The following is an 18,536-nucleotide window of genomic DNA, read 5'->3' as shown; positions in this document are numbered from 1 at the left end:
CAGATTGGAAAACTCCATCTGATCAGCAGTTGATTTACAGCTCTGGAATCTTATACATTAAGAAAGAATTATCTATCAAGAAATTGCAGAGACCCTCAACTGCAAAGTACCAAGATTTTTCACGACCTCTTTTACAACCAAGCGGCTGCAACACTGAGAAACAACATGGAATTATTATCACATTCCAATTGCTGCAGAATAAACACTAAAGACTCACGAGTACAATGATGGTTGAACATTAGCCAAAAAAGAAGAGGAGAAACCCTTAAACTAAGGCAACTAAGGATGTAGCAGAGAGAAAACATCCAAGGCAGTTCTCCTTAATTCTAGGGGCAGACTTCTGTTCTTTTTATACACTAGAAGAAAAATCTTCACAAAGGAGGTATCTCCAAACAGAGAGAGGGAGAACAAGCAAGTAAAAATTACCATTTTCTAAATCTAATTACGATTTAAGGATCAAGTGTCTCTCCCAGTTTAGAAGGAGAGTTCACAGAAAGACTGTAGATGAGCAAATATGAACAAAACTGTTGCAACTATGCAAGTTTTTTTTTGTTTGTTTTAAACTCACTGCTGTCAGTTTCAATACAGGATTGTATATCACATCAGTTTGTCTTCAAAATAAAATAATTAGATAATCAAATTTCAGCAGTCCTTAGGACTAAATAGCTCACAATATAGGTTTGGAATTGTTCCTAATAAACTACAATTACACATGCATCATTTGGAAATATGTTGCTAGACTTTATATCCAGGTTGGAGAAAAGGATGAGTCAGGTCTCCCCAGACTGTTCTATAGGAAACTACAAATAGATGACATCTTCGCAGAAACTAAATTCGCTAATACCAGAAATAAAAACCCAAACTTCCCCTATCATGAAAGAATAGGGCCAATCTAGCTTAGGAAAAAACAACTGAATTCCCCTCCCACCATACGACTGAAGAAAACTTCCACAGGTATGTTTCTCAGCTCAGTCAGAATGTGTTGGATTGTAAGATACCAAGCTGAAGAGATCCTGGTATCTATTTACAGTGATATGAGCTGTTTCTCCAGAACACAGGTTGACAAAGCTTTTCTATTTCAGTTTTAAATACTCAGTAGATGGGATAAGGTATTCTCCAACTTCTGATGAGCCCGAGAATCTCAAGTGCGAATAGAAATCATTTGGAAGTATTCATTTGGCTTCTGCATAAATTTGGTACTTACAGTATTTCAGAAACTACAGGGACAGCCCCCTCCTCCCCCCCCCCCCAAAAAAAAAGAAAGAAAGAAAGAAAACACTGTAGGGAGCAGCAACATCCAATGATCATCTCAAAAAATCAAGGACCAGAGCTAGAGGCACTGACGTACAAGCCAGCCTTCCAAGAAATCACAGCGCATCTTGTGAATTGATAAGAGAAGCACAAACACAGGAGTTTTTTCGTCAAGTAACAATAGCATTTGAGTCATTTGTCACTGTAAATATGTCACAAGGAAAAAAGTATTGGTTATCTTTACAGTGGTGTTTTATTGACTAAGACAGTTGAAGCATACTTTTCATTTTCCCCTTTTTTTCCACACTCCATCTATGGTCTCCTCAGTATGAGCACTGCACATGCTCTCCTGTAGAAACTTGCCTATCACTCCACTTTCATGCTTAGAATCAACTCCACGTGCAGTCTTCAGGTAAAGTCACCTCCAAATGTTAGGTAGTGGGAATATTCCCGAAAGTGTAAAATCAGTAAGATGCATTCTGTAGCGCTTCCTTTCTGCCTAGCTTTTCTGTTTCTGCTCAGTGGAAAAAGTTTAGAGGCCAGAAGGGATAAGGCAAAGCAAGCAAAGAAATCTCAGCCAACAGTCTCCTGTCGCCTTCCCACAGGAAGGCAGGAAGCTGAGGAGCAGAGCAGGGAGGAGCCATGGATGCCAAAAAACTTCACTATAGATTGGCCCTCTGCCTAAAAGGCAGAAGGAGGAACACCCAGTGTCTGCACTGCCACAAGCTGCATCCCAGAAAAATGAAACCCAAACCACACCAAGTCATACTTTGAAAAGTTAAATGGACATAGGCCAGCAAAAGCAAAATTAAATAGGAGTTCAAAGTATGAAAAAATAAAACAGCTTGTTTTTACACAAACATCAACTTAGAAAGAAAAAAGTGAAAATAAAGGGGAAAAATTTTCATGCCAAGAATCAAATGGAAGCAATTAATAATGCAGTTGCTGAGCTGAAGAACCAAGAACAACCAGAAAAAGTAGGTATCAAATGGCCTTCCGTGTTTTTCACATTATACTTGAGGTATATCAAGCAAAAGATGTAACAACAGAGACGCTATACAGGCGCACTATCCTCTAAACCATTAGACAAATGGCCATGACCTTAAAAAAAATAAAATAAAAATAATAATTTTCTCCTTTTAAATCACATTGAAAAATAAGCAAGCAAAATCCTGTCTACAGCAGAGAAACATATGCTTCTTCAAGTTTGCATCCACACTGCATCTGCACTCAGCTAGGGGCTGGTAGGTTTCGTATGGTTTCCAAATTGCAGAACCTTCCTAGTGCTTATCCAAGTAACAAAGAACAAGGAACACACATGGAAAATGTCACTGAACACAGCTGTTCTACCACTGACCCCATTAAAGATAAATTAAATATCCATTACATCATTTAATGACTTTAAGATTGACTTTTAAATACCATTTTTTACTGCATTCCAGAAGTATTTTTTTGATGCACTGAAAAGCTTATCCAAAACCTAGATACTGCTCAGTATCATGACAGACGTGTTCAGGCCCATTCTCCCCTCTGTTCACACCCTTTCCTACAATGGTTTCAGTTTTTACACTGCATTTTCTGATTAACATACTTGTACAGCCCTTTTCAGGAGATGATGGGTGAGAAGGTGTGAAGCGTGAGAGATGAGATTTGTATGCAAGATACCCTGAACATAAGGAACACATAAGAGCAGTTAAAATTGATCTTGCACACTTCACTATATTGCAACGCATAGTTTTAACAAACTACTGAGCAGTAAGTTTCCTTCTTTTTCTGCTCATTATTTTCTTCCATTTGCAGGAAAGAAGAAATAACATTTTAAGCTTTATCCTAGGAAGTGTCTCTGTTTTCAGTTTTTGTTTATTGTCAAGACTGTTTTGCCTCTGGCCAGAGGTCAGTCAATTCCTTTAATGCATCCATTAATTTAACACATTAGGATAGATGCTTACCTAATATGAATAGATAATTTGAATCTAAGCACCATTTTAAAATAGCCGCCAGAATGTTCAAGATAACTGTCAAGTCCTATTGAAATTTAATTCATGCTGCTCATCATGTTATATCATGTAAAGCCATGTACATGATATATTACCATACCACGCACAGAATGTATACTTGATGACAACTCTTTGACTTTCTGAAATCTGTCCTTCCTATTGGCCTTGTACTTGCATCTCTTCATATGGGAACAAAAGAGCAAGACTGCATGTCAAAAGGAATGGAAAGGGGTGGGGAAACATAAAATTCAAATAGCTGCACTACATTCTTCTGCTTCCTGTAACTGAGAGTTCACATGCCTTGCACAAATTCAGAAGCACCAAAACACAACATTTGAAGGAAACAAATGGATTTTTAAACAAATGCTTCCTTTCAGGTCTATAGAGAACAGGAAATAACACGATAGTTGCATTTAGTTACAGCAGCTTTAGCCTGTCCTATTTCTACTCCTACTGAAACAAGATGACTGCATCTAGCTGTTTCGAATCACCAGCTGGGTTGGAAGACAAGAGTTAAGCAGCTCCATTCACCACCAAAAGGGAAGGTAGCACTTCCAGCTCCCTCTTCCACACAAGTATTTCATCACTGAACACTCCCATAGCCAGGCTCCAGGTCTGCAAAACTAACTTCAGCCAGTACTGAAGCTAACTGCCTTACAGCAGTATCTATCTCTCTGGTGCACTAGAAACCTCAGGAAGGCAGGCTCAGTGTCTGCATTTTGCATTGCAAGTGTGAAAGTTTGGCTTGCCAAAGCAGGGGAAACTCTCTGAACAGACTTCAAATGCACTAGATCTTAAATGTCTCATCCTGATGAGATGTCAACTATACATAAAGATCAAAATGACACCCCCCCCAAAAAAAAAAAAAGGAAAAAAAAGAAAAACACACACACACGCAAAAAACTTTGTAATCATCTGAACAGATTTCCACATACACACACACACACTTATTTCCCTATTAAAAGTCAACAGGAAAGATATTTCAACTTCACCTCTAATATTAAAAAAGAAACAAAGCTCTTACTTGAGCTAGCTACATAAACAGTCAAATAAAGAAGCTCTAAAATACACTGATTTGTTCCAAGTCTAGCCTTGCCTAATAAATGCTACTTGGCTACAGTTTATTGAATCAAATTCAATAAATAATCTTGACATGCCCTATATCACCACTTAAACTACTTTTACTTAAACTACTATTAAAAATAGCTTAACATTTTTTTTTTAGTAGTGTTGTTTTGTTCACTCGTGAATCACCAAGAATGTCAGATCAACATTCAATAACATCCTAATAAACAAGAGGGGTACCTATTTACAGGGTTAGTTTTAGAATTGTCCTTTCTTATACTACAGTCAAAGGCCACATAGTTTAGAGACCAGTATCTATCCTATATTTAAGCCAATTCTACATATATTAGCCCAATAATCTGCTTCATAACTAAGACAAGAAAATAGCACACTTGAGGACACAAACTCCACAAAATCAACTGCTGATTTGCCAACCTTACACTCTTTCCTGACACAGAAAAACTTTTGACACATGCTATACAGTTTTTACACACAAGTCACACTATTAATTTTGAGGCACTCAAACAAAAGTTTATTTCTTGCCAAAGCACTTGTTAGAGAACAGATTTGTTTGGCTAACTTCTGAAAGACAGATTTATCCTCATACCAGTATTTTAGTATGGCAGAAATAGCTTGTTCAGCACCATGACCCAACTAGCGTTTCTAGTGATGGATGCCAATCACTATGTTTAGACTACCAGGGGAGACTTTCCCTCCCCACTCCAGAGAATTCACATGAAGCACTGTTGCATTGAATGGTTTTGGTTCCTCAGTATTCTGACTTTTGAGTTTTTTCATTCCACTGTGGACTATCAGAATTAAAGAATCTCTTAAACAGTAGATAGCTTTATCACTACAAGTAATTAAATCTTTATAGTGAATGGTTACAGCAGTAATTGCACAGTAAGTAGAAGTCCTGAATTCCCAATCTGATTATTAAGCATGAAGCTCCACACATCCTTCAAACACCTTGGAAGTCCAATTTAATAGAAATCTACACGTAGGAAAAATTGTATTTAGGATATGCTTAGGAAACTCACCAAAAGGGGGGGGGGAATCCACCTGCATGTACCAATATTTGTATTGTCTAGTCTCAGACAGTTCCGCAACCTAGCCGCTCTTGTAGATTCCACTAGATTCACATATAACAAGACAGTTTTCCTCTCTCCACCTTCTGACTCCCTACAACCAGCTGAAGGAAGAACATCAGCGAAAACCACCATGAGTTGGTAGAAGGAGATGCTAATGGCAGCACTACAATGACAAAATAATCTGGGTTTTTTAATGACCAAAGCAACCGCCAGGTAACTTTACTACCAAGTAGTTCAAAAACCGGAAATATTCTATTTTAAGTAACTTAATTCAAGTAGAACAAGTTGCTTCATTTCAAGTACACTGAGAATCCAAAAAACACTTCTGCACACTAAACGAGGAATGACTAAAGAACACCTATAGACGTGCCTTTGACACTATCCTTTCAATATGTATGTATATCCTACACAAAACACTGATCAACACTCCCTCCCTCCCAGCTCCCGCAAGGGCTTAGACCCTGTGAATAATTAAACTAGAAATAAGGGCCAAACAACAGCAGCATCCTACAACATGTAGGAAGGCCAAAGAAAATGAATTAAGAGGATTCTGCAGTTAACCACAATATGTCCCTCTGACACCTTCACTTAGATGTCTAACATATTTACATTAGCTCCAGTTCCCATTAACAGTAGTTTTTTAAGCTAAGCCTATCTACATTCCACTTTTTTTAAAAAAGTCTTAAATATCAAGAGTTCTACTGGCAGTATTTCAGTTTTAGCTGGTGTTAGAACTACAAGGGAAAAAAAAAAGTCAGAAGTCGAGCATGCCCATGCAGAAAGTGAAGGTAATACACCATAGACATATCAGATTGCAGATTTCAAGAATATCAGTCTACCACACAGACAAGACAAAACTGTTTGACACCCAGAAGAGAGCACATATCCACTGCTCTCTTCCCTGCTGCTTTTTACCTACAGGAAATCCAAAGAGTACACTATTCAAAACAAAACGGCAGGACATGGCAAGCTAAACCAACTTTGCTTTTCCGAATTGATTCTGCAAGGAACTTTGACCTGTATCCCCACTCACACGCATTTATATAGGTACTTTTTTAAAAAAAAAAAAAAAAAAAAAAAAAAAGAGAGAGAGAGAGAGAGAATCATTATTTTTCCATTACTACCCTTGTTTTCGTTTTCCAACTTACCTGGTCTTTTTCATGGGGTAGAAGGCTGACAGGTGGAAGAGAAGCTGGGAAAGCACTGGAATATTTGGAAGTTCCTTTGCCTTCCAAACTTCCATAATTCACCCTATACTGAGGTCCATCCTTCAGTAATCTCCCATTGTTCACTGCACGTTTGGCCCCCAGACGTAATCTCTGCTGAAAAGCAGGATTGTTGAAAATACTTGCTAGATCATTTTGACTTCTCAAATATTTTTCTATGTTTTTCAGGGAGGAGCCATTTGGTTCTTGAAGCCCTTCAATTGCTCTCCTTAAAAGTTTATTCCAATCCACATTACGAAGCTCATTACAAGCTCCTCTAGATCCCTTAACAGATTTAGGAATAGTGCCAGGTTTAATACATGAAAACCGTCCAGGATTATCTGGGTCCTTGTAGGATGCAAGGCCTTTATTGGTAACTTTGAGAATAGAACCATCTTGAACACTAAGTTCCAATTGCTCTGAAACAGTCTTCTTATCTAATCCATGGGAAGCACAAACAGCATGACATATTCTCTCTTCGGATGGTCTTTGCTTTTGCTTTTTGACTTTCTGTATAGCTTCAAGAATCCACTCCGTATAAAGTGGGTTGGCGAGTTTTACCATGGTTGACCAGTAATTGCTTCCAGCCAAGAGTTACCCATAGAGGTTCCTTCTTATCCTTTTAAGGGATCTTTCAGAGGTTTTTCACACCTCAAAAACAAATCAAAGGATCCCACGTACTGTTTGGATGTGTCTCAAAAATATCCATCCTAAGGAGACAGAAAAGGCAGTGCAGTATCTGCTGACTGAAACTTGTAATTACTTTGCCTCAATGGAAGGGTAGAGAGGATTCATTTGTGATGATATTGGTACATCCTTACAATTAACTTCAGTTCAACCTTGAAACAGAGAAAGGAAAAGACAGGAAGAACAAAGTTAGTGCTGAAGTAGTTTAAAATAACAGGCATGTATTCATACTGTAGATACTGCAGAAGGCAAAACCTCTGTGAGACTATCCAAAATCCACCTGATAGTTTCCTCCTCATGCCAAACAAGCAGCCATATAAACTTTATATTTCATATTACATCCAGCAGATTTAGGCTAAATATTTAGCCTGCTATTGACTAGTTGGACAATTTTTATTCAGCCAAATATCGGAAAAATATTTTCCAAAACACAAACTGCCTAAAAACCATTTTTTAATCCACTGATATAAGAAAATGACTATATGCATGATTAGTGCACTGAAAAAAAAAAAAACAGAAAAAACACACCCTGGCTTGATGAAAGTCAAATTATTAGTCACTGCCTCTTCTTGCAAAGCAGCGTCTTTAACTCTAGGCTATATTCTGATTATGCAACTCAGAAGAATCAATATCAAAACATCAGTACTGAATTACTAGTACTGCATTCTTCATTAATACCTAGCAATGTTACAACACAGAAATGGATCACAAATGTACGCCTCATCTTAAGCTGTGCTGTTAACAGACACTTTTTTGATACAGGCTCTCAGAAACAGAAATTAAAGTGAAGTAACTGGTGAAATTTTCACATAAACAAACTGTCAGCATGAATATATATAAAGGTCATATTGACAAGGTGAGCTCTGTCAGTGACTCACAGTTTCAAGAATCACTTTCTTTACTTACTATTATGCAGTGTAATAAAGAACAACTTCTTTCCATAAAAAGATTCAGTGACCTACAAAAAAAACTGTTGAATAAATCCAAAAGAACATCTCGATCAGGAATTTATTCATTCTGCAGATCAACATATGTAAGTCACATAAAGGAAAATAAGACAGCAGTCATTTAATGAAAAAATAAGTATATTTGAGGTTAAATTTAAAATAGCTTCTTCTGCCATGAATCTAAGTGACAACATTTTAAGTTCCACATTTCTGTTCATGTCTGTTTTAAAGCCAAATACACACACAAACACCAGAAAGAAGGAAAGCTTCATTCTCAATAGATTGGTTCTCTTGAAAAGAAGATTTTCCAGTTTCTCAGCAAAACCTAAATTCGGGGAAGGGGGGGGGAAAGCAGATACACAAACGCATCATTACTTAGGCTGCTTGCCACAGTTTGTAATAGTCATATGTATGATTCTTTAAGTCTTGGTTATCATTTCTATTTTAGTCAAGTCATCTTGGATTTCACTTGGAGTTAGAAACTTGAATAAATTATTGGCAGGAAGTGGAAACTACATTTCTCCAAAACCTGAACTGAAGCAGTAATTTTTTTTTTCACTTGTTAGAAAGATTTGCTGTAACTATAAAGAGGAAAACTAAAAGTAAGATTTTTCATCCTATACCCTTCCCACCCATCTCTTTACCCAACATCTAATATATCCAGATCGTATTTCACACATTATTATACCTGCACAGTAGGATTAGTAACAGAATAGCAGCTGCTTACTGCTGAATGTAAAACCATTTTAAACACACTTAGCAAAGATATAGATGATTTCATGAATTTGTCATTCTTTACGTTTGATTAGAGCTTAAGTATTTTCAGATTTGTAAATACTGAAGTCCATCTGATGCCAGAATGAAAAGACACATTCCTAATACAAATACAGGGCCTGAATATTTAATTGACTCCCTTACACTGAATCCCACTGATCTACAGAGAGGAGTGGATCCTGTCTCTTGCTTCCAGGCAGCGTTCATATGTTATATTTGGTAACCGTTCTGTATATTTCAAGCATTTGTAACAAAACAATGATTTAATCTGTGAATAAACATTTTAATTTAATCCTGCTAGTGAAAACCTTTAGCTCAGGAAATTCTTTGTAGCTGCATATAAAATCAGATTCCTAGAAAGCTACTTTCAAATGTGAAGTTGTTTAGTTAGGCTGTTCTCCTACGAATCTTTATGAAGATGGTCAGTGCTCAATTAAACACTGAGAACTGCATTTGCTGAGTCAGACATATTTCCCTCACTTTTAAATCTACTGCAGCTTGTACTGTTATGTTATATTTTGTACAAGCAACCACATCACTTCCATTAAATTCCAGAACACACAGTGCAGGGTCTGTTTCAGGAATTCGGACACTGATGAACATTTTAGTGTAAGTGCTGTAACTTGTGGGTTACAGGAATTTTTATTGGCCAGTGACTGTGGCAAAAGGTGAGCATAAGCCTATAGCTCTATTAAAGTGTGCTGCTTGATGCAGGAGTTTCACAGCAATATATATTCAGAACTACATTTTACTTATTTACTTAAATTCCCTATGTGTCATACAACCTCCTGAATTCTGGCACCTACTAAATCAATACCAGTTGAGTGTATCAGCAGGAGCACAGAATTTCCACCACACAGGGCAGGATATTTTCAGAAGAAAAGCAAGAAATCTTAAATTGTCTCCTTCCAACAGAATCCAAGTTCATTATGCTTAAGAAAGCTATGCAAAGCTTATCCAGTCCAATTTCTGAACTGTTTCAATACTACTAAGAGTTTTTGTTTCTCTGTCCTTCTGGCTGTATACGTACTGAAGAGTAGCACCTTGACCTCCACAACTGACATGAAAAGGTCTACCACCTGTAAGATTCAGAATAACCACTTAACAACAAACATTTTTGCCAGAAACGAAGTCCAGCTTAATATCCTGAAGCAATAAATTTAAAAGGCTTTTCATAAATCAAGTTCTGCTAAGACAGGTATTGATCCAAGATTGGCAACATGTAAGTATAAACACTTCCAATCACTCAGCATGTGTGGGGACAGAACTGCTTTAGAATTTTTCCAGGTTCAATGTAAAACAACACAGGGAGCTTCAAAATGAAGTTCAAGTTTTTAAATTCAGAACTGCATTTCTCCAATGCTATAAGAACAGCAAATACCTCATTTAACATAAAAGTATGATGTTCACCCCCTCAGATTTGGAGAAAGTACCAATTTTTGCAAGTAATTAGAAACCGGTAGCAGGCACTCAAGCCTTTCAGTGTTCTTCCCTTTATAACTGAAAAACCTTTAATCAAACTCTCAACAAAACCCATCCAACGGCAATTAGATTCTCCAGACTCCCAAGTACATAAGACCACTTAGACGTTTTCAGCAACAGCCATTAAAGTCTTAGTAACTCATATGAATTTCAACTTCAGTACTCTACTGCACTTTATTTTGAACATAGTAATACAATTTGAAGCTTCTGAAATGTTAGTACACCGCTGATCTATTAACAAATCTGCTACTTAAGAGTTACAGAACGTAAGCATTGTAGAGAGATTACTTTTAAAACAAGAAAAGCCATCTCTAGTCAAGGCTTGTCCCTTTACTTAAGTTATAAATCAGATAAATGCAAAGAAGTTGCAAGATCATGAAACTGCTTGAGATTTAAAATGAATGCAAATACATCCTTTCTAAAATGCACACCTATTGTAAATCTGAATCTAAATGCATTGACTGAACATGTCATTCTTAGGTGTCATCAGTAATCCTATAATCCTGTAATGAGTTCTTGTTTTAGACTGAACTAGTATCTGGAATTACTTTTGAGCACTCCAGATTTTGAAAACAAGCTCTGTACTGAAGGGGGGGGGGTGAAAATAAATAAATAAATGAAATAAAAGAGTTTAGCTAGTTCTCCCTATTCCTTTCCCTTCCCCTCCCCAAACAAAACTAAAAAAACTCATTACACAAGTATCCAAAAGCATTTTGAATACATGATCTAAAGTCTATTTTGGAGAAAATCATAAAAGCCTCACTTGTCATAATTGTAAATGCAGTTAAACTTTTAAAATTTGAGGTTAACAGAACAACAAGAAAAACAAGAAAGAAAACAAACAAACAAAAAAATCCAGCAAGTTCTGCAACTTGCTGGTGACCTGTAAAACACCTTTACCTGTTCTGCACACATATAGGAGAAGCAGTAGCAGGTCAGCTCTCTGCTGCAGCATCAGGGTCAGGTAAGGATTGCAGCAGAAGACGAGCAAGGAGAGAAAACTGCCATTGCATTAAATAAGCTCTTTGCCATTCTTTTCCCCCTCCAACCAATTACTTGGAATTACGCAGCTAATCAGCTCTGTGTTCTAGCACCTCCATCTCAATTAATGATGCAAAAGAGGCAAGATATTTATTTCCCTATCTCAAATAAACACAAGCACACATCAAGAGACAGAGAAAAGAAAATCCAGACAAGGATTCCCAGTGTATGTGATGCTCTTAAAATTATTCACATCATGAGAACAGCTATTTCATTATTCTTCATAGAACATGTACTTTTCAATCTTAACAGGCAAAGGAACTGACACTTCCATGCTTTAACTGTAGGCAAACGAGGAGACATTGTAGCAACTTCAAAACTAAACAAAAAGCCGGGGGGGGGGGGGGAGGGCAGGAGGGAGGATCTGGAAGCAGTGCATATGAAGAAGAAACTCACACGAAGTGCTTGCACTTTGCCATACCCCCACAAGCCAGCTGAAGATCACACGCCAAGAAGCGGTGACAACATGACATCAACAAGCACCACCAGAACAACCAGCAACACCACAACATGACACCAGCAGGATTGCCCAAATTTAACTCTCCCCACCCTCCTCAATGGAAGGTTTGAGTATTTTAAAATACGGTAACTAGAAAACAGTGAACATGAGAAGGTAACATTTGCTGTTCAGCAGTTTACCTGCAGGAGAGGGTTTCCCTTAAGGTATTTCTGCTTTGGGACAGTGATCTTAGAAAGGATTTCTGTTTGCTTTTTTTCAGTGCTTTGTGACAGAACGCTAAAGGTGAGGTCTAAGGCTCCAATATGGGTTGAACACCACCTCTGAAACGCTGCTTTTCTCCCTCAACTTACTTATAATTTCCGCAGCGTTTCTAAGCCACGGAAGCCTGCAGCGCCTAGCGCCGAGGTACCGTTGGTCTGACCGGGGCCGAGCTGGGGCAAGCTCCCGAACCCCCGCGGCCGCGCTCCGGATCCCCCTTCCAGAGGGGGAAACCCCAAGCCCGCGGGCTCGGCGCCCCCGCACGACAGGGCAGCGGGAAGGGGGCCGCGGCGGCGCGCACCTGCGCCCGCGGAAGCGGCGGGCAGCGCCGGCGCCGCCGCGCCCGCGGGAGGCGGGCCACCAGAGCCCCCCTCCCCGGTACCACTCACCTCAGCGGGACCGGGGCCGGCGGGGGAGGAGCCACCTCCAGGCGCCGCAGCGGCTCCCCCTGCTGCCGGCTCTTCCCCTGCTCCCGCTGCCAGGCTGCGCCGGGGCGGCTGCCCCCGCTGCTGCGCTGTCCCCCGGCCGGCGGCCGCCGCTACTGCGCCTGCCGCCGCGGCTCGGCTCGTCTCACCTACGCCGCCGCCATTTTGTTTCGCCCTGTTGTACTTAACGTGAATCCGACATGACACTGATTACAGCCCAATGGAGTCTCATTAAAACCTTACCTACCCCGCGCCCCGCCCACTAGTGCCCGCCATTGGGCCGCGAGGCGCACGCCGCTCCACGCTCATAGGCCGTGGCCCGATGTCCATCAACCGCCCACCCCGGCCCCGATCCGCCCAGCAACCGATCTGTCTCCTCCATTGGAAGGCGGGGCGTGCCAATCACGGGGCACGCCCCTTCCCTCCACCCGCAACTCCGCCTACCTGTCAGAGAGGGCAGTGCTGGAGAGCGACCATTGGCTGCCACCGCCGCCACACACGTGCATGCCCCGCCCGCCATAGCCCAGCCTGCCTCATTGCTGGGCCCCGGGCACTAGCGATTGGCCACCGGCCGCAAGTGGGGGCGAGCGCTCTCGCCAGCGCGCCCTCCTACTGGCTACCACAGCTGTCCGTCTGCTTTCCACTGGCTCTGCTACCCTCCCCCACCCGGCGCCGCCCCACCCGCTTCTGCCGCTGAAGTTTGTTCGAGAGGGTGATCGCTAGCAGGAGACACCGGCGGAGGCCGCCTGAGCCAGCGCGGCCGGGCGGGCGCGCGACACACACCAATAAACAGCGTTAAATATTGAGCGTCACGCGCGTGCTTCAGATCCTGCCACTCGTCCGGGCGGGCAAGATGGAACAACATGCTCCCAGCGTAACCCTCCCAAGGTGCCTGGCACTGGCAGCCGCTTATCGCGCGCACACACACACACACCCCGCACCACGGAGGGAGGAGAGGAGGGGGTGGAAACGGGGACGATGACAATGACTCTCAGCTCTACAGTCACATGCAGGTCCCTTCAAGTTTCGCCATGCGAAGCACAGAGACTTCTCTGTCACCCCGTCTGCGAAGGAACAATCGCAGCCTTAGAAAGGCAGGGTGGGAGCATGCAACACAAAAACCTCAGCCATCCCTTGCCTCCCTCCACCACCCCATTCCCCCCTCTCCCCACCCCATCCAACCCAGCCATCACCTCCTGCTGCTGCTCCCCCTCCTCTGCAAAACGCAGGGCATTGCAATACATTTACCAAGCACAAGTGTCTGCAAACACGTGCATCAGCCTCCAATGCAAAAGAAAAAAAAAAGTACCCAGCCTAGTGACAAGCCCCCTGCACTGAGAGAGGGGAGGGAAAGGGGGTTATTACGGTAAATTGCAGCCTGTCACCCAATGCAAAACAAAACCCATCGCATGCTCCTTATTACCCCCCCCCCCATAAACTCCTGGGAATCTAACCTCTGATGCAGGTTTCCCCCCTCTGCTTGCAATGACCTCCTTTCTCTGCCTGTATGTTTCTGCAGCAGCGGTTCCTGCGGAATGTGCTGCCCCTGAAACGCGATCGCGGCTCCTCTCTCTCTCTCTCTCTCTCTCTCTCTCTCTCCTTCTCTGTTTCTCTCTCGCTCGCTCGCTCGCTCTCTCTCCTGGCTGCAACCAGAGCCAGAAACACAACAACAACACAACCTCCCCCCACCCCCTTCCCCAAACACATACACACTGAAGAGACCCAGCCAGGAGAGCCAGACGAGCCGGGGAGGGGGTGGAGGGAATCCCCAGCCAGCGGACTGATTGCACCAGGTACCTTCTCTAAGCCCCTTTTGCAAAGGGGGGAAAAAGAAAAATGAATATAGACAGAATACCTTGTCTCCCCTCCTCCTCCTTCACCGCGGGGCTCCTCTTCTCACTCCAAAATACTAAAAGGTGGACGGGCAGATCAGACACAACCGCTCAGCTCACGGCGGGGGAGGGGAAACCATAAGAACAATTACCATTAATTTAGGAATTAAAACAAAAACCCACCCCAGACTTCCAGCCTTCCTGATGCTGAACGGACGCAGATTTGCGAGGACTGGTGCTCAGACACAGGACCTGATAACAGCTAATTTAAAGGTTAATCTACATAGGCTGTGACAGAAGAGGTCCCTCCCCACTTTTTTATCTGCTGTTGGCAAGTGGGAAATTGAGCTTCCCCCTGCTTCTCCCTCAAAAAAAAAAAAAAAAAAAAAAAAAAGGGAAAGGGGGGAGGAAGAAAGTTTGGGGGGAGGCGCGTCCCCGCGCGGCGGCAGGCCGCGAGCGCGGGTGGCAGGCGGCGGCCGTTGAGCGGCCGTTGCGGGGCGCGCGGGCGCCTGAGGGGCAGCGGCCCCCGCCGGCCCCCCCGGGGGCCCCGCGCTCCGCAGGGAGGAGGGAGGGCGGCGCGGTTTGGGGGTGGTTTGCTGGGTCTCTTCTCTTTTCTTTTCCCCTCCTTCAATCTGTGCAGATTTAAAATGTCTCAATAGAAAGAGCACCACACGCAGTCACTAGGAAATCCATCCGAAAGAGCTTCAACAGTTCCTCAGTCCAGAGGAAGAGGGTTGTGTTCGAGGCAACCATAATTAGTACGTGGGACAGAGAAGAGGGTGAAGAAATGACAGATGTTGCCCTCCCGTTGAGTTTGTTGTACGTGTAGTGAGACGTTTTGAGGAAGATACGTGATAATGCGCATAAAAGGACTTGAAGTGGTTTAAGCTGTTTTGCCGTGCTGCCAAACACCGCTCATCATGTCAAAGTTTTAATACCTTGACAGGCTTGATTCATTTCAGAGGTCTCGTGGACATGTTTCCATGAGTTGAGGGCGACGTGTCACATTTAGATGCCTTTCTGCAAAGTTTTATAAAATTAATACCTGGCCTGAAGAAGAAATAATACAAGTAAAAGAGAAAAATAAGGGGGGGGAAATCTCCTTTTAAAATGGGCAGAAAATGACCTGCTCCAATCGGTTAAGGTCTTTCTTCAATCATGTATTGCATGTAGGTCAGTAAGGGAACCAAGTTTCCCTTGTAATTTAGTAAATGTTAAGGATTAGTGCAACTTTTTTGAAGAGTCAGTTGCTGCAGATACAGTATGAGGAAACTCCTTGGTGATGTTTCAGAGCGTTGTAAAACTGAATGACCTACTTACAGAAATCTAGTAGGTAAAAATATTATTCCAGTCTATATGATACCGTACCTGTGGACTGAGGATTTTTCCTTGGTGTTTTATCTGCCAGATTCAGTCTTTTAAAAACACATAGAGGGAAATTTCATTATGTAGTAACCTAGTATTTATTGGAAAAATCTTGCAAGGTTCATGTATTATGCAGGATTTGCCATGATTGAAAATGGTTTTTGAATTATTGGAAACAATATAAATCATTACGGCACAATTTGTGGCAGAGCTTCACATTTGCAACACTCTTCCGAGTGTTGTGTCAACATTTCCATTGTAAACTTGTTTTTCACCAGGAATTTACAACCTGGTTAGTGGTAAAAGAGAAAAATAATGTCTTGAAACTGAAACTTGGCATGGCAGGCACCAATTAAAGAAACAAACCACCACAATCTGACAATCTATTTGGCCATTTTGAAATTATGAGTGTGCTGAAGATGTAAGTTTTAGCACATGGAAGAATCCTAAAAGTTTCTGTTTTAAGGACTTCCATTCTTTCTTCTCACTTTAATTCTCTTCTAAAAATAAATTCTATAGGCCAACAGAATTCAGTTGTTATGTTCAGGTTTTTAGCATACATTCAGGAGTCTTTTATTTGAAGATAAATTCTTACAAATCTTGGCATTTACAGGTGTACTTAACACTATGTAAATTGGTGAAGTTAAGCCCATGAGCCTGTTGATACACAAATCATCCTCCAGTGAACTTAGATCTACTATCACTGTCAATTACACTTTTTCTCAAAATAATGGCTTCAAAAGAATTGCATGGTGTGAATTTAGGACAGTTCAATGCTAAAAACAAAGGGTAGTCTGAAACAACGCATGCTATACAGACAAGCTGTAAGTGTTTGAAACACTTTGGGTCTAATTTAGAATGTCCTAATACATTTTGTGCATTCTGGTTTGTGATCTAGGTAAGAAATGTGCCTTACTGTATGTAAACAAATACAGAATATTGCTTATTTACAAAAGACGTTAAAATATCCGTACAAAAGTTATAAGCTCATCAATGAAGTCAGTATAAGCAATGAAATTGCTTTAGAATGTCTTGTCCCATCAAAGTTTGGGAGATTTATTCTCTTACAGCCACTATGAAACTAAGTATAACAACAGTTAATGACACTGAGCAGTAACCGATTTCTAGACACCTACCCATTGAATATACCCATCTCCTCTGCTGAGAAGAGTCCCTGATACTAAAAAGGAGTCCCTAAAATCAAGAACAGTTTCTCATCTGCTTTTAGAAAGGAGCATTATGGCCCAGTTCACACTGTCCTATTCATTTCCTTGCTTTAATTATATTTTAAATATCCTTACTATGTTTTTTTTTTCTCCTGTGGAAAAAATATGCTTGTTTGCACATCTATATTGTAAACCCATTTAATTAAGCATATGTTTATTTTCTAGTTGACTTTAGGATTATTCCAAAAATGCACACACATTTACTATTTTTGGGTCACAAGCAAGAGAAATCAAGAAGGTTAAGAGCTGAGCATGTTCTGAGTTGAATTTAGTTCTCAAAAATCAGAATCTTAAGACTGACACTATCTGTATAGCAGTGGTATAAGGCAAGATGGAGATCAGCACTATAGGAAAGGTAATGCTGAATTAGAGTGCAAAACCTTTCTTGAAACCTGTGAGAACATTCTTGTACATGAAGTTACTGCAGGATCTAAGAATTCGCTTGTGAACGCTTTAATCTCTGGTACAGTTCCATTAGAACCAGTAGGGTTTCTCCAGAGACAAATTCAGCCCCTTGTGAACTTAGGGTTCCACAGAAACAAGATCAGGATGAAGGTTCAGTTTTCAGTGTAAAACTTTTTATTTTTGTTAGCTGAAGTCAAACAGGAAGCAGTTAAGTATTAACAAATTAGCAGCTCCTCTGCAATTTAAGGCCTCAATCGTTCAAAGCACATACTGATTATTTTCAAGATGCCCGTCCTTCATTCAGTGCATTTCTTCTCTTTGAAGTGATTATAAGACAGCATTTGTTACGTATTTAGAATTAAATATTTAGTTGTTCGTGTTGGTTTAGTGACAGATGCCTGTTTATCTTTGGAGCTGCTCTAGGGTGAAAACTTGACCTCCTATCAAATTCAGTGGGAAAACTTCCTTTGACTTCAATAAAGCCAGGATGTTCCTACTGTTAGTACCACACATAGCCAATATATGAGCACAGTCACCTAGAAATTGTCTGCCTTGGCACAGACCGTTGAGAAAAGTGGCCTTGAGGAAACATGTCATTCTAAAAGCGCCATGAGTTTCCTTAAAGTCTGTGCAGTCATTTTGAACATGTCTCTGCAGATTATCTGAACACAAATATTCTGTACCTATACTACTTCCTCTGCTTGGTTTATCTGCCATGGGTTCAGCACCTTCCTGTAGTCCTAATTATGACCTTCAACTCTATATTCTTTCTGGACTGAAATAGCCTTTTCCTTTTTCACCTCTGAGGTTTTTTTGGTTTTTTGTTTTTTTTTTTACAGCCTTTTAGATTGTAATTTAATGTGAAAGACTTATCCGTGTAACTAAATCTATACCTCTAAATACAAGTTGCAGTCTTTGGTTTAAATATGAGGGTATGCGTCACTATACACAACAGAGCATCACTGCCCAGTTTAAACACTATTAACAAATACTAGTACAGATACATAGATACATATATTTATACA

The 18,536-nt window shown here is 41.0% G+C and overlaps 1 protein-coding gene across 5 annotated transcripts in view; it reads right to left on the bottom strand.

The window, feature by feature from the left end:
- The window catches only part of KAT6B (lysine acetyltransferase 6B), a 121,849-nt gene extending 107,262 nt beyond the window's left edge, over nt 1-14,587 (bottom strand). For 4 of the 5 annotated variants that reach the window (XM_062580832.1, XM_062580834.1, XM_062580835.1 and 1 more), the window contains exons 1-2: nt 12,648-12,897; nt 6,553-7,448 (exon numbers count right to left, since the gene is read on the bottom strand). In XM_062580832.1, coding sequence (XP_062436816.1) covers nt 6,553-7,173 — 621 coding nt within the window. In that variant the 5' untranslated portion in view covers nt 7,174-7,448; nt 12,648-12,897. Of the gene's footprint in view, nt 1-6,552; nt 7,449-12,647; nt 12,898-14,538 lie in introns of those variants that run through there. The other variant, XM_062580833.1, reaches the window with a different exon arrangement.
- Nucleotides 14,588-18,536: the final 3,949 nt, after the last annotated feature.

This window comes from Rhea pennata, chromosome 7 (genome assembly GCF_028389875.1).
Source record: "Rhea pennata isolate bPtePen1 chromosome 7, bPtePen1.pri, whole genome shotgun sequence".
NCBI lineage: Eukaryota > Metazoa > Chordata > Aves > Rheiformes > Rheidae > Rhea > Rhea pennata.
Note: the sequence above shows the minus strand (reverse complement) of the source record. Positions and strands in the feature narration are given on the sequence as shown.